We start from the raw sequence: 26,446 nt of genomic DNA, 5'->3' as shown, positions 1-26,446 counted from the left end.
CTGGAGGTACTAAAGGGAAACAACTTATATTTTTACAAATTTATGATTGAAAGAAACATTAATAACACATACATGTGAAATAAGTTCCAGTGGAACATTGAATTTAGAAACTGGTAAATTCTTTGTAATTTTTTAGGTCATTCATATGCATAACTGATATTGATTAAATTACAAACCTGACGTTACAAAGATTTATTAAGTCCAACAGCATTTCAGAGACACTTATAATGGTTCACATTAGAGGTGAAGTGATAATAATAATAAAACTAAGAGTAAAATATTTGTTGACATGCTTTTTCAACACAAACCCTCAGCCCAAAAGAGTTCTAAATTGCAAAGGGAGATAGTTCATTTTCCAAAATTGTTCCGATTTTTTAACTAATTTGTTCACCACAAAAATAGCTTCCCCTTTAGGTTTTGGCATTTTTAGATACCCGAAGGTTTAATGATTTTAATTATATGCTTGTGAAACGTTGAGCTTGCTGCATTTTTTATGCCGTTGCAGTAAAAATGGTCAATTTTGATAAAAATTGAAGTTTTGGTTAAGTTTCCATGAAAACTGGTCAGTATATAGAAAATTTGCCATGTGATTTTTAGATAGTTTAATAAGGCTTACATTTTAAAATATGTTCCGCAAAATCGTTTTCTATGCGTGCCGAAAAAGTTCAAGTGCTTACAAAGAATGTCTCTTAAAACTATAATTAAACGTTAGGCCATGCAAGCAAGACAAGTAACACTTTATATGTATGCATGAAGCAAAATTTAAAAAAAATGTATATACTGTGTTGTTAATTTTTTCTTGATTTTTTTTTAAAAATTGTGAAACTGATAAAAAAAGGAACTGGCTGAATGTGTTGAGGAGCAGGCGGGGATGAAAATATACCGAATATAATTATAAGGCTGAAATTCCTCTTGTTTCAGATCACTGAGAAATTGCAATTTTTTCGGCTTTTGGCTGATTGCTTTCTGTGGCGTTTATTGTCCGATAACCCTGAAAACTAGAATGGCCTTTGAGTTGGCGAGTCTTAAGTGCAAGGTCACCAAATTCTTCATGCAAACAAAAAACGACGTTTGTGAATTTGAAATTTCCAAAGAATGTTACGACGGATTATAGTATTGTGTCATCGAACGGAATCAGCCGCATGCCAATCAGTTCAAATATCGACAAGTTGACGGTGACGTTTGAAATATACTCCCATAAGTTGTATCCGCCATATTGTTCCGGTACGGGTTACGTGACTAGTATGAACGTCGTGGAGAAAGTTTATCAGGTTTCTAATGACGTCCCGTTCATTTATCTAGAGGACGTGTATGTGTCTCTGTGTTTGGATAGACTCGGGTTAAACGCCACGCACCTGCCGGGATTTCACGCCGCCCTCCAGAAAACGTGTATGTGTCTCAGTGTCTTGATAGATTCGGATTAAAAGCCGCCCCCCTTAAATGTTGCATGAAGTGTGGAATTTGAAAAATTGTAGCACAAAAACGTGAGCATATTGGTGCTTGTGGTTCTTAATGCATTTCAACGAAAACAAAAAGACAATTTCTCTATGGGGGATTTATATATGATAATTTAGTACAAATGAATTTTTTTTTATTGTTATATATGATACCGTATTATCTAGTGCTGTTGCAATCTAAAAGATATATATTCTTTACGGATTCCCTATATGTTAAATCAAATCCTCATGTTTGTACATCACATTTTTCTTTTCAATAGCAACTTCGGGGCCTTTTTCTATCAACGGATAAAACAAAATTGAGTCGGTAGTCATATCAGCTATTTCTCTCTTTATATATCTTAAGGAAGGAGTCTTTTTATTATCAAACATACTTCTTATAATAAGAAATGCATGAAATTTTGACACAGTCAAACGGATCATATTACTTAATGATTCTATCAGTTTAATTAAATTTGACCTTTGTGTTTTTGGATAAAGGTCAGGTCAAGGTCACTACCTTTTTCCTCAACGTAAAGAGTGATAAAAATAAGTGTAGCTCTTTAAAGTTCTGTAGACATTTGTTTAAGATTTGAAGATTCAAATCTTCAATGAAATCATAGACCATGAGAGTGTCTATCAGCTTATACTACTAAATTGGAATAAATATTTATACTAAAATTGATATTGCTTAGCCCGCATTTCCTCTAATTTTCTTAAATTTTGAAGAAATTTTGATTATTTTTTTAAGCTTCCAATAATAAAATATTTCTAATTTCTATGTATTATGAAGACTTTATATAAAGATATAAATTGACAGAAAAGCTAATATATTGACCGTTTCATAAGAGAGAAAAACTGATTTTAGTGATTTTTTCACAAAAATCAATGTATAGAATGGGCGCTTTAAAAAGCTTATAAAAATGTTATTTGATAGGCAAATCATATTTTAAAAACATATTCTGAAACCCAAGTATCATATTATTAGTTCACATTAGTAAAAAAAAATCCAACATTATTGTTATTGTTTTTAAAATGCTAAAACAGACTCATTATATATATATAATCTGCAGCAATTCTGAATTGCGCAACATGTGATATTTTCCTACGCCAAAAATATAGTCCTTGTTCCACTCTAAACATTGATTACATTTTTCTATGCCAAGTTGTATGATAGTAAAAAAGAAAGAAAAATATAGTATTTTAATTTCCTTTCATCTTGATTTAATGAACAATTAATCAAATTTACGTTTGACAAGACGAAAACCAGAAAAGACTCCTTCCTTAACAATCAATGTTTACAGTGAACATTGTTTTTACCTAATGTTGCTGTGATTAAACATAACGATGATAGAACACAAGAAACAAGGCAACTCTATAATTAAAATGAAAATAATGTCAGAAACAAGTCAAAGAGGTATTACTGCTTTTCAAATTATTTCGTTTTACCAGTGCTTGAATGGAAAGTACCTTTTTCTAAAATTAGATATAAGTATCTGACGCTATGTGATTTTCGAAATTTTGGTACTGATTTTATAACTGCGCTGTAATCACTAATTGTATTCTTAAGTTTTGTAGCACAGCTTATTTATATCCTCGGATAAAACAGTGCCTCAATTTTTCATTAAACTATTAAATTTAGGACGACTTTCGAGTCCATGTACTATATATTAAAGATGCACGATTAAAAACCTCACCAGTTGGCAAACATTGATTTTTTTTTTGAAATGTATGTGTCGTCGCTTTTTAGCCATTATATACGCTCTTTGTCAGGGTTTTAAATGATACATGGAACAGGTATAAATTATGTTATTAAGTTCGCTTCTGTGGCTAAAAATCGAACCATTTTAAGGTACCCCACTACACCTTCACTTATACTTTTTAAGACACTATGTCACAAGATGGCGATTAAAATGTTTTATTAAACTGTTTATATCGTTCAATTGGGTTGAGTATCGTCTTAGCTCAGTGCTTAAATTATTGGGCTTCTGAATCGCAGATCGTGAGTTCGAATCCGCCTGGAGATTTTCTTCTTGTTAATTGCATTAAATTTAAAAAAAAAAATGTAATTTTTATCCAAAATTGCACATATTTTGCCTATTAGACTAAAATACTTCTTATCCATTATGATATCTATCATAATCAAGTAAATTTCTGCAGATTTGAGAAAATATTTCACGATGCAGTGAGCCACCTTAACAAGATCTTGGACCTTCAGTAGGATGTAACTATCTTTTACGTGTGTCAAAACAAGTTAAAAAACAACGCTGGTTTCATGTGAAATATATACACAGATTACGTAGTCTCAGCTCAAAACCCAGACCAGACAAATCTTGTTGGTTTTAAAGAGCCATGGCTGAGTGGCCAGCAATGAAATAGACAGGACTACGTCATATTGCTGTTTGACAATACTACTCAAAGTCCAAGCTCTGGTTAAAAATAGTTCTATAGTGCCAGAAACTTTGTTGAGAAAACTTTCAATAAATAGATATGATTCAACGGTTATTTCTCCGAAGTACATATCAAACTGATTATGTACGTTGAACGTTTCATTTAATCGTACCATAGGCGTTGGAACCGAGGGGGGGGGGGGGGGGGGGGGGGGGGTGGTCTTAGCCCCCCCCCCCCCCACTTTTTTTGGCAAAGTTAGACTTAACCATTAGGCACAGAGCAGAATTGTTCATTAGGCATACTTGCTCCCCCCCCCCCCCCCTACGGATTAGGATTTTTATGATTTGGGAAAAAATGTTTATGGTAGGTCAGATTTTTTGTTTTGGAAGTATAGGTCCCCCCCCCCTCTCCCACGGATTAGGATTGTCATGATTTTGGGATTTAGGTTTTTCTCTCTCAATATTTCTGAGGATCAGTATAGCCCCCCCCCCCCTACTTTCAATTTGCTTCCGACGCCAGTGCGTACAATAATAAATCTATTCCAAACGCCTTTGGACGTTTAATTGTGTAACCACTTTTCTTCTTTTTCTTTTTATATATATATATATATCCACACATATGTGAAACCTTCATTGGGTATACTACCCTTAGGTTTAAGGGATTATTCTGCCCTTCACAACGCAAATTAAGACATACTATGTGACAAAAATGTTTCTAACACAAACGTAGTGTCAATAAGTAAACAATAGTTATAAAATATTTCACAAGAAAGAGTAGTTTACTGTTATTAAAACATTACGAACTCGTCAAATTTCTTAGGCAGTGTGCGGCGTCGTGATGGCCGGGTCACAACGGTGTATCTGTCGGGTAAATCACTTGGAATGGGCTCCTCTGTGTTAAACTCGGAGTCTACCGGTAATGCTGCTGGTTCCGTGCCACAGTTATCAGGAGTCTCGGTTAAGTTTACTGCCGGGTTAGGGGCGATTATCGGTGTATGTTGTTGAGGAGAAGGCACTTCAGATATTGCAGAAGGAACTGCTGGTAATGAAGGTGAGTGGGGAATGTCATCGCTCTGCAGATCTTCTGGATTTTGGTCATCCTCATCAGCGTGGGAGTGTGTTGATTTGGTTGTCACCTCTGGATAATCACTTGTGACTTTACAACAGTCTGTATACTTTACACGATACAAGGTCTGGCGTAGTTGGTTGCCGGCAAATTTTCTGATGTTACACCAGGGTGGGTCGACTTCAGCAACAAGATATCGGTCACGGTCAAGGCTTGCTGTCTGCGAGTACACAGGTTGACAGTTTAGATTGAATGATGAATGGGCTATAGTGTTTAATTGCCGCGGCAATCGCAAGTGCCTCGATCTCACAAGATAACCATTGACGCTGGTTCGGTCTGAGTTTAGCGCTGAAAAAGCCGGCTAAGAGTGGTTTCCCCTTGCGCCCTACATACAAAGTAGCTCCAAGTCCCAATTTTCTCAAAGCTCCATCAGTCACTATCCAGAGTTGATCACTAGGTCTGGGTAGGGTAATGGCTTTGTGTGTAGATAGAGCTTTTTGGGCACTGTCGAATGCTGCAAGTAACTCGCCGTTCCAAGCTATGGTATCCTTGGCGTTTCCGCCTGCGATTATATCCTTAAGTGGAGCTATAAGGTCAGATGGGTTTTTAATGACTCTTGATAGAACCTTGTATGAGCCAATAAAGGATCTTAGTGCCGTTACAGTCTTTGGAGGTTGGCAGCTAGCTAAAGTGGCTATCCGATGTGGGCTTGCTTGGATCGTTCCGAGGTGCCAGTGCCATCCAAGGATTGTTGCGTCTTTAGGAGCTATGATAGTCTTCGAAGCCGGCAGGTTGAGGCTGCATTTGTGTAATGCGATAAGGACTCTTTCCCAGTTATGTAAGAGCTCTTCAGGTGTATGACCGCCGCAATACAAATCGTCTGCAATCTTGGCTACCACCCCTTCCTGTACCAGGTGACCTAATACACGACAAGTAAGTTCCTCGAGAGCCGTTTCCGAGCCGGGCATTCCCATGGCGCTTCGGACGTAGACCCGCACTCCTTGGAATGGAGTAACTACGCCTCAGTATTTCATCGAATCTCGTGATAGCGGAATTTGATAGAATGACTTTGTGAGGTCCGAAATAATGATGTACTGCCATTGTGCAATCTGTCTAAGAGTGGAGTCTACATCGGGCATTAGAGAGAGCTGAGGCTTGCTATAACGACCCACATCAGCAAACGCAGTAACTAGACGAAAATCACCACTGGGTTTCTTCACAAGGAAAGAAGGGTTGATATACTCCACAGAAATGCCCAAATCTTCCGGACGTTTGAAAACTCCTATGTTTTCTAGTTCATTAAACATTTCCTGTAGATCGCAAAGTTGATCCTTTGAATACTGTGGGACTCTGCCTTTCCTTTGGGGTGGTTGTACGGGGCCCATATTGACCTTGGCTTCAAGGGGTCCAACAGCACCATTATAACCACTGAAGAGGGGATTGAATACATTGTCGTATCTGTGTAGCAACTCTTCAAATCTACTCTTTGTTCTGACTGGGAGCAAGGAGTCGGGATCAACTCTCACAGCATCTGAATGGAACACACTAGAACTACCAGACTTGGTGGGTGTCAGTTTTGAACAAGTGGACGGTTCAGGCACAAATGTTGTCCTAACTTGGCATAAGAACTACCAGACTTGGTGGGTGTCAGTTAAGCTATGAGGTTCTACAGAGAATGTGTATATCTTCTAGCATATCTTCAGGTAAGTCAACTTCTATAAAATCCCCTGGCCACAATGTAACTGACTGAGGTGGACTTCGAACAATGTGTGCTCTACGTATGTGTTTACGAGTTTGGGAGGCAGATGATCCGTACGTATACACATATTTGTTGCCTATACACACTTCACGACGGGAGGGACGAATATATATGTCGTTCATCTCAATAAATGGTATGCCCGCCAGAACCTCCGTGTCCAGGTTTTCTACGACAAGGCCTTCAAAGTAGAGTTCATGTCCGCCACGGGTGAAGTGAAGTCTTGTTTCACCTAGAACTGTAAGAGGCGATGAACCGTCTGCCTGATGAGCAGACTGGGAGCTTCCAGTAATCTTGGCATTCAGTTTGGTTGCAGTAGACGCTCTCATCATGTTTCCTGTGGCGCCGCTGTCAATTGTAAGTCTAACAGGAATATGGCCATGAAAAGTGTCCACATACGGTGATTGTCGGACCTGGATACGACTGGAAGAGACTGGTTGGATACTGTCTGCAGTGGAGTCCTCAAGGTCCTCAACATCATGAATTTCTGAGATAGCGCGTGCTTTGGCCATGAATTGGCGGTCCTGTAATGGTAAAGAGGTACACTTGCTGAGAAAATGGTTATCAGGCCGATCGGCTGTTTTACAAAGGGGACAGGATCTAGAACGATAGGCTGTAGTGTGTTGTTTATTGGTAGGCTTAGAAAACTTATTTACAGCAGTTCTCATGGCTTTAGCATCTTCAGATGTCCTGAGCTCCTCCAACAATGAATCAAGTGCCTGTGAAATCTCTGGCTTGATAGATGCCAGCGTTCTTGTTCGAAGTTCTGTACCGTATCTCTGTTTGACAAGTTTTGGAAGCTCAGGGTGGAGCAATCGTAACCACGTTAATACCACGAAATTTTCCATTGACGGGCTCAGTTCCTCATCGTCCGCAGGTGTTAGGCCATGGTGAGTTATACCAATATCCTTATGCAATAGATTGTCCTCAGCAAAAGCTGTTAAACGCTGGAAGAGGTCCTCAGGGCGCTCGCTCGGGTCGTATCGTATGGAGTCAAAATCGATGAAATGGGCGCCGGTGGTTTGAAAACCATAATGGAGTCGAATTGTCTGCCAAATTTGATCAACTGACGTAGAATTTTTAACGATTGTGTACCTAGAAATAACAGGGCAGTAGTTTGCAATCTGGCCCAACATAAGCTCAAGCATGTTAACTTTCTGCATGCGAGTGAGGCGGCTGCCTTCGGGTATCGATTCGTCGTCGTCGGCGAATCCGCGGAATGGAGTATTTTTTGGTTTTTTTCTCCCACCATGTTACGGTAAAGAGGAATGGTGCGAAGTTTTTATCAAGGGACAGTGTATATAACAAGTTCTGTCTCCAATTTTCAAACGTGTTGACAGTCTCAATCTTTGTAAGGCACCATTGTTTTGGCGCGCGAGACGTACTAGCCATGTTTTGTAGTAAAGCCAACACAATATCCAATACACACACTTGTCCACGGTAATAGATAATTACGGTGTGATTAAAGTACCTTATGTTCACTGAACGGGGGGTCGAATATCGCTGCCACCACGCTAATAAATAAGAGACAACCACAACACGTGTTGTTTGGAAGGAGGAAGTTTACTGAAAGGAAATCAAGGTAATACTAATGACAGGGAAAATGGGGTCGCACTAATAAACGAAAATGCCTGGCGTTGGCTAGATACATCTCTGATTAAAATATTTTGTTTGTTCAAGCATGCGCTCTATGTTTTCTGAAAGAAAAACTGCACGAAAACAAGCTGTCTTATGCTAAAAATGCAAAAATGGCGGGGAAGGGTTGTCTTTACGATGTCATATTTCTAAATTGTGGGCAGTTGAATCAAAATGAACAGTATGTAAAAACATCACATATATATCTGTACAAGGAAAACAAAGAATTACAGTATAATGATGATGTTCATTTTAGGGGCCATTTTAGGCCCATATCATATATAGTCCATTTATTATTTAATTTCTCTAAAAAGAACAAATTACTGGTAGACATGATTGTACATAATAATCAAATTTTTGATGGTGTTGTCAAAACTCTATACACGAATATCTATCATTTGTAATTAAAATTACACAACTCGCTGTTACATCTAAGGAGGAATAACTCTTGTTCTTGGTTTTTTTTTTTAAACAAATAAATTCAAATTAATTCAATGGTTTATTGATATTGTTACATTAAAAGTTTAAAATTTATCAATTTAAACTTAACTATAACAGTTTAAAATTGTGACTGCGTAGATTTTACGGTGCTATGGTATTCTTCTGAATCTGCATCGGTCGTGTGCAGTACGAACCGGGTGAGGGAATGTTGGCGTAAATGGAACGTAATATAAAGTTGAGGCGCGCTGTTGGCCGTAAGTTAAAAACGAAGGTTATGTATGCCGTATTCCCAAGGGTCCACCAAAATGCAATTCCAGAGAAGTAAAACCAAGTGATGAAGGATTCCGTATTTATTATCAATCGAATTTAAAAGATGAACAATAACAAACAAATAAGCGACACAGACGGAAGTGGCCGGTAATGTGTCAGGCCTCCGAACTGAAGATTGACAAATACGATTCAGTATATATAAGAATCTAAACAATGAGTAAATGTGACAATTTGATGACATCAAATGAATTGAGTAAAAGATTCACAGGTATTAGGGAATTAGATTAACTCAATGAGTATTTGATGGCCAAGACATGAAAGGCATATAATTACGCAATGTTGTTTCAAGAGATTAGCAGCTCTTGGGAGAAACATCTGTCTGATTTGTAATAACAATTAAATAAAGAGTCTGCCGAGTGTCAAAGGCTAATTCACTTTGTAAACATTAAATTCTAAGAATATATGACAAAATAAATGTTGTATTTGAAAAGTAAAGTCCGAAATAAAGATAATTATGAACAGTCAATTTTGCACTGTGATAATATCACTATGTTGGCATACAGTCAAAATGAAATCAAATGACAGACAGAATGATATTATAACATAAAGTCTATAGCATGCAAGACAATTCTATAAAAACAACGTCAAACATGTAATACGCACGTATCAATCCACTTATTAGTATCGTGTAGTATCCACAAATGCATTGTAATACTAGTGTAGGTACTGTATGCAGTCACACTACACACAACGCTCAAATTACTGTAAACGTATTATATTTGGCGTGTACAATATTTGGCGGAAATTAGTTTTTGAACAAATTGGCGAATTTGAATTAGCGTATTCCTGAATGTGACTATTCTTATACTTTTATGCATGGCATTTGTCGATGTACTTGATTTAGCGGACGCATTCCGCCAAAAGCGTTAAATAAAATACACAACCAAATATAGTATGCTTACAAGCTCCTTTATAATGTATTTTAAAGAAATAATAATACATTGTCATGTCAATCAGAAATTGCTTTTAAATATTGACTATAATCAACCAAATTTTTTTTTAAAGAACTTAAACCTTCTATTAAGGATAATTACCAACAACTACAAGATATGTTTCACCTTTAGTAGATACTAAATATTATAGAGGCCATGATTCAATAATTTGTGATTATGTACTTCTCATGTTAATACATTCCAAATCAATAACATGCATCTACAAGAAGAATTATTTTTAAAATCTCAATGGAAAAGGTATAAATAAGCAGTATCAACCAATATTTTTCACACAATTCATTGGACGTAATTGAATTCTGATAGCTAGCCTTATCATTTTATCTATTCCACATACCTAACAACATCACCTCAAATTTCGGCGCATCAAATTACGCTCATAAAAACTCGAATAACTCGTAATTTATTATGACCCATTTCTGAAGAATTAATCTTTAATTAACAGTCAAATATTAATGTAGCTTTCACTTTGTCTCGCAGAGCTAAAGTATATCTTGAATGAAATGAAATTAAAAAAAAATCACCGATCTGTTATTCAATGGACAGCTTTTGTTAATCATAAAAAAACTTTTAAAATTGCATCATATTAGCTAACACACGTCAAACACTGATATCTTGAATACAATGGATATGACTTATCAAGTCCCAACCAGTTATTTTTAAGTATTTAACCCTCGATATCTTGAATAATCAAAGTCCCATCTAGTTCGAGATTACGCAGTTTGACTGTACATTCATCAGATTGCTACTCACCAATGAAAGTCCTCATGACAGCATTGACCTGTTTCATTGCCTCGGCCCTCTGTTAAGATCTACAGTATATTTCTGTCAGGTATAAATTATAGACATTCAGAATTTTTAACGGAGTCTGATGAGTACAGATAACATGAAAAAATAAACTAGGAAATAGTAAACCAGTAAAATGCTTTCTTTGGTAATTCATGCGGGATATGATGGTAGCGACTTTGCAAAAAAAAAGAAAAATAATTCTGCAATGATGGCTATCTTCAAAACCCGCATAAATCATCAAAGAAATTATTTTAAAATTGTTTATGTTTACATCTTTCTTTTAACAAACTAATAAATTGATTGTAAAAAGAAAGTAAAATTATCTTAAAAGTAAGTTGAATTAACTTAATGACTGTTAATGTGTATCAGTACGTTCTCTAAAAGAAACAGCCACATCATCTCCAATGGGAATTTGAGTCTGACATGGGCATGATTATTTCGTGCAGACAGTGATTTTTCTTAGGTCGCTGTAGGTTTCGACCAATCCTTGGACGTGGCGTGTAGTTCTCAGTCCTGTCAGTTTCTATAGAGTTATGAAATAGCATAAGTTTCCGTAAGAAATAGAAGGAATCATGCTCGGTAGGTGTAAATATTTGTGTATGTACACAGCAAAAGCAACGTCTCAAATGTAATTTAACAATCAATATATGAGATAAATTATTACTAATATAAAGGCAATATTACACATCTCATACACAAGAAAACATGCTGCCTATACTATTAGATATTCATGAAAACTACAACATATCTATAGGTTTTTTTTTATTGCATCTTCCATAAATGTATACAGACTCAAAATTATGCTAATTAATAAAAACTAGTCAATATTTATTTCACATGCTTCATTTTCTTGTTATCTTATCATTTTTCTTTTGGGAAATACTTTAATTTTTTTTATCCATATCTTTGAGTGTCTATTGGAACGTTTGGATCGCTTTTATTTTCATCCGTGGATATTATTGAAACAGAATTATTATATTTGCAATAATTTTGTTGATCAAAACATTTGCATACCTAAATATGATTTCACTAACGCTAACTAAAAAAAAACAACAAAAACTTACTAGGTCCGTTTTCTGTATTTTTGGTCATCCTTTTAAAGGTGTACTTGTGAAAATATCCTGGCGGTGGACCATTTGACTGGAAAAAAAATACTAACGGTAAATATTTTTAAAAGACCAAAGTATTGATGATTGCCTATATCACGCTGAATTAGCATTTATTTTGATATTCAAAAACTTATATTGATATGGAATATGATACATGCATATCTAAACATATTGAAAGAGCATATAGATGTATCAAAGGCTTGATAACCATGTGTAATAGTGTACTAATAGCTAACAGCTAAACATAAATCACAAGTGTTAGCTAAAACGATAAAACATGATCAATAAAGAAAAATATAATGCAAATTAATGCATCACAAATTAGTTTATCGATATTGATTTTTACCATTTGCTAATTATTTGACTATTTAAAATAATTCGGAGTAATATTGCCTGATGACCTCTGACGAATAATTTGCCTGCATATAGTTCAAAGGTTTGGGTATCAACCTGATAACTAATGATAAATGAAGGGTCAGCAATCAACCTTATGATCAAGCATTTTGGCTAGCAAATCTCAGAAACATAAAAATTTGTCAATGTAAGTTACGACAAATTCTACTAAAAAAATGAGATATAATCTTTTTTATGATATTAATGCACGTAGAATTTTCATTACAGATTTTAATATGGGTGGTGATAATTCTGATTGTAAATACCGCAGTAACAAATTTCATCAGGACTGGTTTTGACTGGCCCTGAGGCAAATCAAACCTGAACTATTTAAAATGACCCAAATTCCCTCTTTGCAATTAGCTCTTTATCCTTATCCTGTCACTTGAACAATATGAAAAAATTCCAAATGGTAAATCTGAAATTTGAACTGCTTATTTTTTTGAAACATCACACTGTTCATAGTACAGTGTAATTCAAGACGGTTCTGTCGTTGACTATTATTTATAATGCTTATTGCGTATCATTGTTCATGTAAATTCATATTTATCTTCAAAGAATACTACCTATTATGATGAAATTTTAACTCGATAAGTCTGCTCTCCATTTTCGATATTTAAAGTATGAAATTTTTTAGCAAAATTAAAATCATTGCGTTTATAGGGACAGTAATGCAAATGTTACAAGTGAGTTGATAGGATGATAGTGCAAGGGTTATGTCAAAAGGTTTTGCCTTTTTCATATTTCTTGTTGAAATAGATTTCAAAGCTATCTTTGCAAGAATGATTCAGAATTGCATCACGTGATATTAACTTCCTAGAGGGATCATTCAAAAATAAATACCAAACAGAAATATATCGTTTTGTTGTATAACGAATCAAATAAAAAAACCGCGTTTGAATTTGTAATCATTGAACTTTTCTTTTGAAGTTCGGCCCATATGATAATAAAATATATTAAACCGAGTTTACAATATACTATAGCTCTACGGTACAACCGTAGGGCTACAGATCAGCAGATAGCATTAAGGACCCTAGAACACAATTTTCAGATAATTGTATTTTACTCATGAATTATCAGTAGCTATTTTAACCTTCAAAGTTTTAACAAACCAAAAGTTTCGTATCTTAAAAGAACATCAAAATAAAAACCAAGCTTGATTTAATTTTGTTTACATCAAGTGAAATTTTAATAAGTAAAAACTGAAGACAGTGGTGTTAATTGACGGAATACGAACAATTATAATATACACTTCCTAAATCTAGTGGACCTTTTATGTTTTTCTTGCCAGTAAGTTTAAATATAGTCTTGAAAGTTTCACGTATAAAACGCACGAGTTAATACTCTTTTATTATTCAGCTTCAATTGCGTGCTTTACATAATAATCCATAAAACAGTGTAATAAAACATTTGGTTAACAACGATTACATACTGATAAGATAACAGTTACTTTCATAATTTATAATTAACTTGTACTTTAAATATATCACTGACAACTGTAACGTTTGGATGTATAACGGTCAAATCGCCATGACCTTAACCTTTGAACTAGTGACCTTTGGTAGGAACTGACGCGGCCTCGTATGGTGGGGGTTGGTCATTCATTCCAGGAACAGAACCATATCCTGTTAAAAAATCAAAGGTGTTTAAGTTACCACGAAGAGAAGATATGTAAAGATGAAAATTGCTATAGAAGCTAAATAAAACGCATTCATTGAAAACAAGAAGTTATTGCGGAGTTAATTCGTGATAACGCAACAGAGATGATCTGTAATTGAATCATTCTTAATTTTACTATTATGTGCATTATCGGTTCCTGTACATGCGCAGATTCAAAAATATTCCAGTGTGTATGTGTGTGGAGGGGGGGGGGGGGAGAGACGGGTTTCGATATATATATATATATATATATATATATATATATTTGTGTTTGCCAAAGGTTACGACGTAAATTTTCGGTAAATGCTTTTTTTTTTTTAGATTTTAAATCCGCTGTTTTTATCTAGGTGAAATTAACACACCACCTACATGTATCTTACTTAGATTCTCTACGTTGCTGTGGGGTTTGACTATCTTTTTGATATTTACTCCAATTATCTGATTCAGTGAAACCAAATTATAACCTGTGTCTGGTACCCTGTTGTCAATTTGTGATTCAAACTCACCGTTCTGCTGGGTTGGATAAATACCCGGATGTGGGTTGGAGTATCCCGGTGGACAGGGACCCGTCTGTCCGTAGTTGAGCGGCACGTGACCCCCGACTGACAATAAACGAAAAAAAATTAGGTCGATGAGGCTAAATACTGTTGATTTAGAAAACTAAAAGCCCACCTCTAAACCCCACTTTGAACTTATCATACCGAATCAACAGCGTACCTAAATTGGTACCTTTTAACCGAATACACAATTTTAAATATGTAATTTACATAGAATTTATTAACAAGCATGTTTTTTGTCATTGTTGGCGTTTTATTGTTATACTACCCAATGATATAGGTCGGGTTAGGTATACCTATATTACTTCCGGTAAGATGCACTCGTTCGTCAATGTCTCTATTACAATTTTCTACTAACGTCCGCATCCGGCAAAGATCGACGAGCCACCCAATGCCAAGGAAACCGAAAGTATACATGTACAGTAGTCCCCAGCCACGCCTGTTTAAGTAGAAATGATGAAACCCGAGGAATCCGAGTGGAAACCAGAGAAGGTAAGCGTCATCAAGGTGTTTGTGGGAACTGTGAAACATTGTCCTGGCTTTGTTAGAGCGCTTTAGTAAAACTGGAAAACGAAACCAATCCACGATGTATCCTACGCCAAAAATCCCAAAAGTGAAAGTATAGAGAAGCCCAAAACCAAATCGGTTCAAGTAGTAATGATGAGCTCCGAGGAGTCCCGTAGGAGAAATAGCCAGGATGCAGGTCGTTGTTAGTCTTTTTTCGGTGGAATCTTGGCTGTCAGAGTTGGCAATTTTAACATGGTATGGCATTAGAAAGGCATCGATTAACCAACCAATACCAAAAATTCCGAATGTGCAGAGATAGAAAATTCCGAGCCTTGTGTTATTCAGGTAGAAATGATGAAGCCCTGGTGAAAAATAAATTGAAAGATAAGGATCTTTACAAAAGTAAATGTATTAGTTTTATGTGTAGTTCTAATAATATTTTACGATAGATAAATATTTCATAATTCATATAATGCATTCCACCGTTAAAGTATAATGTAACCTACCTATAAGACCACCTGGAAACCACAACACATAAGCATCATCCAAACGCTTTTTCTTGGCAAGGCTTGGGTCTGTGTGAGAAGCTTTGTTATTAAATCGAGCAACCAAGACTGGAAGTCTAAATATGTCAATGAGCCATCCAGCGCCGAGCAAGCCAAAAGTGAAAAGGTAGAGAAGTCCCCATCGTGGGCGCTTAAGGTAAAAATGGTGCGCTCCAAAAATGCCCAGGACAATCATCAATAAGTAAGCCTCAATGAGAGAAACACGTATTCGTGACGTCGGCTCTGGACACATAGCTGCGTGATTGTGACTGTTCCCCTCGTATTCCCCTATCAGTTTTTGAGAGTCTGGCTAATTTGTTGGCGAGACGTATTGTGGGTATCCATATTGCGGTTGCTGTTGCTGGTAGCCATATTGTGGAAGACTACGTGGCTGCGCCGGAAGGTGAGCCCCATGTAATGGCGGCGACAGGTGCCCGTTCGGATTAGCACCTTGCGGATTGAGTGGTAAGCCTGGCGGGAACTGGTCTCTTGTGGCTTGTTGACCGTCAGATCCCGGATGGGTGCATTGTTGTTGAGTTTCTATTTCTGTGCTCATTCTAAGAACAATAAAATGCCAAAAATACCAAGCATCAAAATTGAGCTAAATAATTATGTTACATGTGTATTGCAGAAACGGCATTTTTGCAACTCTTATTAACGTTTTTTTTTCAACAAACTCATTTGCTTTAAGATTATGATTACCACTTTTGTTTTTATCATGGTTCACCTTATGAATGAGATATCTTCCTTAAATTATATATTTTACGAGACGAAGTATTTATCCCATGAGAAAATAATTTACCGCATAAATTTTATTTCTCGAACTATAAACACATTTCTTCAAGAATTTAATTGATACGGATTTTTTAAACAAGAAATTCAGATGTTCCACCATTTAAACCAATCATATGAAAATTTTCACATTAAGAGTACGCTAATTCTTGTAGAAATTATTGCACGTCACCTACATAACAATTATTACACGAAAGGCAAAGGAGTTCTAATTTTATATGAAAATTTATTGAAATTAGTTTATTGTAAACTAGGTTCCTTCAAGATGCAAATTAAAAAATACAAACAGTATACAGACAGACTCGGCATTATTGGTATATATTTGATCAACATAGATACACATTCAAAACAATATATAAACAAATATATGATATGATAATAAAATTAATAATTGAACATTTAGAAACTACTACAAAAAATTAACTTAAAATTGTCAAGCTTCATCAAGTTTTACTTACGTGGCTGAAGTCTGACACTGACAAAAATACAAACATAAATACACAGGTGTTTTATTCAAATCACCTGCGTGACGTCACAATTCGCCTGGACGCCGGATTCTGTACAATATTCCCCGATCAAATTCCCGTGATAAAGACAATTGAATAACATTATATTCTTAGACACTGATAGTTTAATTGTCATGAAGATGATAAAGTAAAATATGAAGCGTAGCCAAATGTAGTGAAATGAAAAAGAAGGGATATAATTTATAAAAAGTTATTTTGAATTTTAAACTCTCATATATTTTCTTTTTAAAAATTCTTTCATTCGCAGAACACAACGAAAGTAGTAAAATACTTTAACCTACACAGTTATTGAATAAGCTGCAATCAGTTAAGAGAAAAAAATAAACAAATCACCGTCTCTGCCATTAAAAAGGGATCAAGAGAAATATTCAGCTTGAAAAAAAAGGTTAATATTAAAACGTTAAAAGGGTCAAAATGGACTCGCACGCAACTGTAATAAACATTACTTAAGGGGGTTTTAAGACCGTGGTCATTTTTAGACTATATTTATCTCTTTATGAAGAAGAGCTCTGCAAAAGTATTATTGAGAACAGTTGAACTACAAATTATTTGGATTTTTTTCTTTCCTATTCAATAGTTAATGACAAAAAATATCACATTTTAGAGAGGAATTATAATATTTGTGGTAATTGGTTTAACAGCTATCCTCCTTTATACTGCATTTGTAACTTCCTTGTTAGGAGTGATGATTTTGTTTTATCAACGATTATTGTAAACAATAGATAGATATACACACATGTATCAGATATAAAACTAGTTCATGCTTTACTAATGTCAACACACCTATTTTTTGACATGATTTGGTTGACAATGGTTTTTTCGGGGTGTCGATTTCAACAGTTACCCTCCTAAACAGGCACTATTTATATAATGGTGGATAGTTATTACGCGCAAATCTGAATTTGCATTTTTCAAAAAATTAAAATATGTTATCAAATATACTATTTTTTTTTTAGATTTTATAGCCACTTTTGTTTTTCAGGAAGCAACATCTTATGCTACTACAAAACTGCCATCTTTGGCAAAATTATGCGGTACAGTTTTACAAAAAACGTTACTAAGATCAATGGCGTCGAACGCAAATTGAAAGTGGGGGGGGGGGGGGGGGGGCTAGACTAATCCTCAGAAATATTGAGTAAAAAAGAATTCCCAAAATCATGGAAATCCTAATCCATGGGGGGGGGGGGGGGGGGGGGGGGAGTATACCTACACTTCCTAGTACTGTAAATTTAGAAACAATAATCTTTCCTGCGAGAAAAAGTGGGGTGCTGAACCCTCTATCATGTTATGTTTCTAATGGTTAGGTATAACTTTGCAAAAACAGAGGGGGGAGCTAAGCCCCCCCCCCCTCCGGTTCCGACGCCTAGCTATGAAGAATGATGATTCGCGGATCAGCCCTTACGTCATATAAAATAGTGTTTAACCACACTGATATCGTGATTACATATCAATGTGTTACTGTATACAGGGAAATATTCACCCCCGTTTTATTTTCGACCTCGTTGACACTGGGCGAATTTACGACTTGGCGAATTCCAATGTGTCCTATTCTATTTCTTTTAACACCAATTGCTTGATGAATTCAAGACTGGGCAAAACTATTGGCAAGTGTAGAAAAGCGAAAATAACACGGGGCGAAAATAACACTGGCAGTTATCCAGTACCATATGATTTTATTGTTTTGCCTCGGACTAGAATGTCTCGACGTCATTGGATGAATCGCGTCACGTGGTTGCCTCATAAATTTCTTTACAGGGCAAGCGTCAAAATTTAAACGGCAACATGGCGGACGTAACGTTATTTGAGCAGATTTTTAACACAAACGTTCAACCATACCTTTTATTATTAAATATTTAGAGTGACCCCCCTTTGCCCGTGACGTAATATTATGATCCTACAATAGCATCGAGGTTTGCACAAACGACTGACAAGGAAGGTAAAAAATTAGAGAATTAAGCTATGAATTTAATCGTTATATATTATCTTTTGTTTGTTTACATATCAAACTGTAGGTCCTTGAGAAAACAAAACACTTATTAGGTTCGTTACTGACTGTTTACAGAAATTTGTGGGGTCGGTAAAGTCCATAGAAGGCGAGGCTCCGCCTTCTATGGACTTTACCGACCCCACAAATTTCTTTAAACAGTCAGTAACAAACCTAATAAGTAATATTAGTCAGTTATGATTCCAAGCATTTTTTAAAATATTGGGTTAAATATCTATTTTTGTAACAAAGTGATACATGTATCTAATTGCTTCATTATCTATGTATGTGTAGGGATCAATTCTTTCAAACATAGGACACCTCCTGTAAGCATGCTTCATTATCTATGTATTTGTAGGGAACACTTCCTTTGAACATATCATCAAAATGACTTCACACTAATAGTAGTTTTTATCAGCATGATACGTATATGAAGAGTGTGTACCATAACATTGCTTCATGGTCAAAGTTTGTGAGATAACAGATAACGGAAAAATATACATTGAACATATCGTTTTCTTCCTTTTCGTTAAAATTAAATATTATTAGCCTTTCAAGTAAAAAAAAAACATTATTTGTAAAACCTTTAACGTTGACAAAATATAAACAAGAACAAGAGGCCAAGGGGCCACATCGCTCATCTGAGCAACAATTGCCTTAACTCTGATCAAATTAACATAACAGTATCAAAATCAAAATATTTTGACAACTTAGTACAGTAGACCTTGCTAAAAAAAAATTAAAATCTGTCAATTTATATCCACATATTTTTTTTTGTTGGTAAATACCAAGCCTATTTTGTTGTTGTATCTAAGCTTTTCTGGCCGGATAGTGTTTGAAAAGATTTTTCAAGATTTACTCTAAACATTCTTCTGTAAAAATCCTTTCCCCCATTGTGGCCCCACTCTACCCCCGGGGACCATGATTTGAACAAATTTGAATCAACACTACCTGATGATGCTTCCATTCAAGTTACAGCTTTTCTGGCCGAATAGTTTTTAAGAAGAAGATTTTTGAAAAATACCAAAAAATTTCAATAATTCTAAATTATCTCCCCTTTAAAAAAGACGTGGCCCTTCATTTGAACAAACTTGAATCACCTTCATCCAGTGATGCTTTTTGCCAAGTTTGGTTGAAATCTGGCCAGTGGTTCTTGAGAAGAAGAATGTGAAAAGTTTACAACAACGCCGCCAACGCCACAGACGATAGACAACGGACAAATTTTGATTAGAAAAGCTCACTTGAGCTTTCAGCTCAGGTGAGCTAAAAAGCTTGAATATAACGAAATTTTATATTACATAACTTTTTTTTGGTTTCAATCGTGTTTTCACAAAATAAAAAATGTTGGAAATTGATGACTGAATTTAAATAGTAAGTTTTATTATTATTTTTTTTTATGAAAAATTGATTATGGAAATAATCCCTGTACACACCCGCTATATTTCTATTATACCAAAGCATATTGCGTTGATACATATCAGTGGCGTCGGACGAAAATTGAAAGTGTTGGGAGGGGGGTGCTAGTTTTATCAAAAATCTCGACAAGCAAAAAAGAAAAAAAATAATCAATATATGTTGTATCATCATTTGTTGTTCGATATAATAAAACTTTTATTGCATGAATGTTCGGGTAAAATGATAATTTATTCCCCCAGAAAAATTATATTTCAATTTTTAAATTATATGATTTTTCTTTGGGGAATAAAATTGTAATCTTCATTTTTCCCTCACCATCATGCAATAAATGTATACTACCTGTATCAACTGTGTCTTATCCAATCAGATTTCAGTATTTATCATATAATATTAGTATAATAAACTGTTTTACTTGCATAAGGGGCTCCTATGTTGGGGTAAGAGAATTCGAGTAATTAACTGTCACCGGTGAAAATAAGGGGTTTCTGTAAATTCGGCAGCAGTAAGACTAAAATAACATGGTTAATAAAATTCACTTTATCAAAACTTGAGGAAATTATCTCTTCTTTAGGAAACTATGACATTTGCATAATTATGCATAGCTATATAGCTGTAGAGATATATCAGGCCTATATTAAAAGGACATTAACAAGTATGTAAATCAAACACAATAAACCACTTTTATTGCTCAAGCGAAACGTACATGTACATGTAACATACAGATAGGCTATATAATCGTTATTGTACTAAAAAACTTTACTTTAATCTATAAAAAAATATTTGTATTAAAACTATTTTAAAACATCAATTTATTCTAAAACAGGTTTCTTTTTAAAGTAAGTCTATGCTATATTTATCTTCTAGCTCAGACATATTTGTAGCAATTTGAACAAGCCATGCTATTATACAACAGGTCCGTCAATCATAATTTTAAATGATGATAAAATGAGTTTCACCATCGGATATAGCTATAAATAACATCTGATGTATGCATTATACAAAGTTCCCACACTAGAAAGTTCAGACAATTTCTTAATACTAGAAAAATCAAATACACCTGTAACAAATTCCAAAACAAACTTTGGACGCTAGTGACGTCGATTGCATAAAGGCCATTATATCGCGACCTTGACCTTTGAACTAGTGACCTTTGGTAGGAATTGACGCGGCCTCGTATGGAGGGGGTTGGTCATTCATTCCATGAACTGCACCATATCCTGTTAAAAAGGACAGTATAACATATTTAAATGTGATATTTGAATGTGCTGTTCAAAAATATATTAATCAAAGTGTTTCATAATGAGAGTGTTTTCCCTTTGTTTCTGTTCTCTTTTAAGAAGATTTAAAGAAAAATATGATGTGTTGAGATAATTGAATGAAATATAGGACTATAAACGTTCTTAGTTTAGCGGGGATCATATGTACATTTACATGTATGTGCCTTTTTATCCATTGTTCAAAGATTTACTTATAAACTGAAAAAAGATACTCTTACATGAGCATGTATTGGTAGAATATCAGCTCAAATAGATAAAGTTGTTGCTAAATATTGACTGCAAGAATTTGTTTATGTACCTTTTCAGTTTTACATAACCTTGAAAGTTACTACATATATAAGTACCTGATTAGGATAAACCTAAATCATGCATGACACTTTTTCTTTAAGACAAAATCAACATATTTTTTTTTTATTTCGATAATTTCACTTAATCTTTCCGATTAAGAGAGTTTCAGATACTTAAAGCCAATGTCTATTAGGGACGACTTCATTTCGATGCTCGCAATTTTCTTAAATGTTTGTTAACAGTGATTTTGTTTTCATTTACCTATTGTTTTTGTCAACTCACCGTTTTGTTGTGTTGGATAAATCCCCGGAATTGGGTTGGAATATCCCGGTGGACAGGGACCAAACTGACCGTAGCTGACCGGCACGTGACCTCCAACTAGATTTTAGATATAAGGAAGCCATTAAAATGGGTAAAACATAGAATGCAAAAAGAAATCTGAACATAATTTGGATAACAGAGACTAGTTACCAAAAGATTTATAAACGGCATTAAGTGTATTATCATACTTTTGCAGCACTGGAAATGGGTTTTATACATATTTATGAAGGGGTTTATAATTTGTAACATTTACATTTACGAATAAATAATTTGGATAACAGAGACTAGTTACCAAGAGATTTATAAACGGCATTAAGTGTATTATCATACTTTTGCAGCACTGAAAATGGGTTTAATACATATTTATGAAGGGGTTTATAATTTGTAACATTCACATTTATTTTCTTACCAGTTGTTGTCGGCATGTTGCCATAATACTGTCCTGGAATATAGTTGGGATTAGCTACACTCCGATTATTCCGGGTAAGATGCACTCTTTCATCGATTTCTTTGTTACAATTTTCTACCAACTTCCACATCCGGCATAAATCAATCAGCCACCCAATGCCGAGCAAACCGAAGGTAAACATGTACAGAAGCCCCCAAACAGGTCTGTTTAGGTAGAAATGATGAAACCCGAGAAATCCAAGTGGAAACCAAAGGAGATAGGCGTCATCGAGGTGTTTGTGAGAAGTATGACCAATTTCTTTACTTTTGTTATAGCGCTTGAGCAAGATTGGGAAACGACACCAATCAACAATGTAACCAACACCGAAAATACCAAAAGTAAAAGTATACAGAAGCCCGAACCCGATTCTATTTAAATAGTAATGATGAGCCCCGAGAAGTCCCGCAGGAGAAACAGCTAGGATGCAAGTCGCGGCTGCGCTTTTCTCAATGCAATCTGGAATGTTTGAGTTGGCTTTCTTAACATGGTATGGCATCAGACAGGCATCAATTAACCAACCAACACCGAAGAGTCCGAAAGTGAACAAATACAGAACTCCGAGGCCAATGTTATTCAAGTAGAAATGATGTAGACCTGAATAGAAAAAGAAGGTTGTTTAACGCTGTTATCACGTTACTTTATTGAAAAAAAATTAAATCAAATGAATTATGAATACTATCTTTCCATCTACTATGCTTGTAAATATAACGCGCAGTCGTCCACTCTTATAAGATTATTGAATATTTTATTCTTATGTATTTCAACCATTAATATATTATCCATTTAAAATGGTATTGCTTTTTAAAGGAAAACAAATATATAGTCCTGACTTTGCCGTTTGCTTTTGCACTATTGTCTAAAATAAAACCTACCTAGAAAACCGCCTGGAAACCAGAGCACATATGCGTCATCTAGATGCTTTTTCTTAGCTAGGTTTGGGTTTTGTTGTGAAGCGTCGTTATTACATCGTGATACCAAAACCGGAAGTCTAAAAATATCAATCAGCCATCCTGCGCCAAGTAATCCGAAGGAGAAAAAGTACAAAATACCCCATACAGGACGTCTAAGGTAGAAATGGTGTCCTCCGAATAAGCCTAGCACAATCAGTAGCAGATACGCCTCTAAAATGGATTTCTTTGAAGATGGCGTCGGACAAAACATAACTGGATGGTTAAGATTGTAACGAATGTATCCCGTAGGTGGTTGCTGTGACAACGAAGGGTTCTGGGGCAAAACGTAGTGTGGTACTTGTGGGTATATATATTGCGGCTGTTGTTGATAGCCACCTTGTGGTAGATTCTGTGGTTGTGATGGAAGGTTAGCCCCGTGTAATGGTGGCGGCATGTGCCCGTTTAGATTAGCGCCCTGTGGGTTGGGTGTGAAGCCCGATGGGGGCTGAGCTGGTGGGGCTGGTGGGGCTTGTTGTCCCCCTGGTACCGGCTGGCTACGCCGTTGTAGTGTTTCTTTTTCAGTAGACATTCTATGAAAATGCAGACATACACAATTTAAATGATATTATCAAAACTCGTTTTAACATGAGAGAGAGAGAGAGAGAGAGAGAGAGAGAGAGAGAGAGAGAGAGAGAGAGAGGGGGGGGAGTATTTACAAGCATGGTGACTCGTATTTCATAAAAAATGGGCAAGTGCACTTAAGCTATAGAGAATAGGCCCCTTTTCAGTGCAATTTTTATGTAGGTAGAACCCACGTTACTATTTGAAATAATATATTCCATAAGTGGGTTCAAACATGGGTCACGCACGTAAAAGCTGCCACTTACTATAGGAAAAACCTCGAAATTTTCAAACGTTTTTTCATATTTTGGGTACCTGCCTAATGTTGTGCAAATTTCTTATTTTTATAGGATTTTTCTAAATGTATAATGCTCTGTTGTAAAGCTTCGTGCAATTTATATACACTAAATTCAGCGCCAAAACTTGCTGATTTTATAAGTTTAAATATCAATAGATATGAAATAAAGCTTAATTGGAATTTTCATTTTTTCACTTTTACTTGGACTCATAAGTCCACATGTCTTTTTAAATGAAAATTTTTACTTTTGGAATAAATGAAATATCATCGCTTCACATTTTGAACCCATAATCCCTTGTAATATTGCCAAATACCCGAATGGTTTGTTACCTCGTTGTACAAACTATATTATAATACATTTTTTTGCTTAAAAATTAAAGCAATGCTAACAAACACATGTATTTACTTACGAAAAAAAAAATACTGAAATATTCCACATTTTGAAATTGAATAAAAGACTTGCCAAAATTTTAAAAAAATTATAAATGAATTGTACTTCTACAGAATTGATAACAGTACAATTTATTCTGTTCGAAATATTAATAAAAAATAAATAGTTTATAATCTATAATACTTGCTTTCAACAATTAAAATGCCTGACCGCTCATCCGATCGCCAAACATTAAGTCTGAAGTAATTATCAATTTTGTCTCATAACAACATGTTTTAGATTAAGGAGCAATAAAAGTTGTTAGAAAAAGTTAGATATAAAAAAAATGAATTAATGTAACATCAGTTGATTAACTTTTCAATTAATGAACAATGAACACAAATAACAAAATAAAATTAACACTACCCTAATATACTAGTTTTAAACAGTGACCCAATAATTGAACTTACAAGTGTGTATACATACATGTACAAGTAGACCCACGATTGAAAAAAGAAGTCCAGCTATAGCAAATCTTACTTACCTGGCAAATATCCGATGCTGACAGACAGACATACAGCAAAAACACAGGTGTTTTATTCAAAGAACCAGAGTCACAAGATCTGTTACGTCACAATCGGTTCGGTTCTATTGATTTTAGACGCCGGGATTTCGGTCACCAACTCGTGATATTGACATAGTTTTGTTTACAATCTATTTTTAGACACTCGACACAGTCAGGTGATGAGATCCAATACTGGAGCGGATCGTTCGGTTGAGAGTTATTTAAATGTTCGTGTTTATTCGTTGGTTTGATATTTACTATCGCATATCTGGGATTTCATTGGAAATTAATTAATTTTATTTTAAAACAGTTGTATGAAGTGTTTCATGCGTTTTCGGGGGGGGGGGGGGGGGGGGGGGGTCGAGGCCTAATTTTAATTTTACGTATATTCAAGATATTTTTAAAATTGGTTTGAGGGTTCAGATTAACCCCTCTATATGTTATAATTCATGTTTTCTACCTCTCTCATGTCGCTGGAATTTTCTTTTATCGTATATTCATAATCTAGACGTCTACCTTAATATATTTTAGATTGATTATTAACGACTAGTTAATACACAATTTCATTTAAATACATTGAATTGGACAAATTATTTCTATGATAAAGGCTAATGTTTTCAATATACATTTATTATTTAGCATATGATAGATCCGTCATGCAATAAATGTCTGGTATAAGTTTGACTATATTTCAGTCATACATGTTACACACCCTGCTTGATTTATTTTAACTTTGTGTATTGGGTCTAACTTTAAAAAAAATGTCTGATTTCATGTTAATGTTTCTGCAGGTTAGAGATCTCTGAAGTAAATGAATTGTCATGCTCAGATCTGGAGTAAGGGGTGGGGGGTGGGTAGACACCTGGCAAAATCACAGGATGAATATCTGCCATTCAGTCAATTGAAAGGTGACTGAAATATGACTGAATGGCATATTTGTGCCATTCGGTCACCTTTCCAGACCATTCAGTTATCATTCAGTTGATTGAATGGCAGAGCTTCACCTTGTGTTAGATTTAAATTTCTTTAAATTTACATTATAGAATTAGCATAAATATCCCCCCCGGTAAACTCAAATAACCATTA

General features: G+C 35.2%; 3 protein-coding genes across 4 annotated transcripts in view; 1 reads left to right on the top strand and 2 right to left on the bottom strand.

The window, feature by feature from the left end:
* LOC117688438 (putative 2'-deoxynucleoside 5'-phosphate N-hydrolase 1) overlaps positions 1-26,446 on the top strand; it is a 361,826-nt gene that overhangs the window by 325,248 nt on the left and 10,132 nt on the right. The gene's annotated exons all lie outside the window — the stretch shown is intronic.
* LOC105317634 (uncharacterized) lies at positions 11,178-17,042 on the bottom strand. The gene is made up of 6 exons (XM_066077851.1): positions 15,525-17,042; positions 14,808-15,380; positions 14,461-14,556; positions 13,852-13,920; positions 11,858-11,933; positions 11,178-11,316 (listed from the first exon to the last, which is right to left on the bottom strand). The coding sequence occupies exons 1-5, from the start codon at positions 15,814-15,816 to the stop codon at positions 11,890-11,892; spliced, it is 1,074 nt and encodes a 357-aa protein (XP_065933923.1). The 5' UTR covers positions 15,817-17,042; the 3' UTR covers positions 11,178-11,316; positions 11,858-11,889.
* Positions 21,074-25,493, bottom strand: LOC117685091 (uncharacterized). Of its 2 annotated transcripts, none has more exons than XM_066088175.1 (5): positions 25,340-25,493; positions 23,489-24,096; positions 22,578-23,210; positions 22,109-22,225; positions 21,074-21,499 (listed from the first exon to the last, which is right to left on the bottom strand). In XM_066088175.1, exons 1-5 carry the CDS (start codon positions 25,369-25,371, stop codon positions 21,423-21,425), a joined length of 1,467 nt encoding a protein of 488 aa, XP_065944247.1. In that variant the 5' UTR covers positions 25,372-25,493; the 3' UTR covers positions 21,074-21,422. The 2 variants fall into 2 exon arrangements, with proteins under 2 accessions (XP_065944247.1, XP_065944250.1); XM_066088178.1 differs by having other exon boundaries at positions 22,130-22,225; positions 25,340-25,492.

The sequence above is a fragment of the Magallana gigas genome, chromosome 1 (genome assembly GCF_963853765.1).
Source record: "Magallana gigas chromosome 1, xbMagGiga1.1, whole genome shotgun sequence".
NCBI classification, from domain to species: domain Eukaryota; kingdom Metazoa; phylum Mollusca; class Bivalvia; order Ostreida; family Ostreidae; genus Magallana; species Magallana gigas.
The sequence above is the reverse complement of the archived record's forward strand: the minus strand, read 5'-3'. Positions and strand labels throughout refer to the sequence as shown.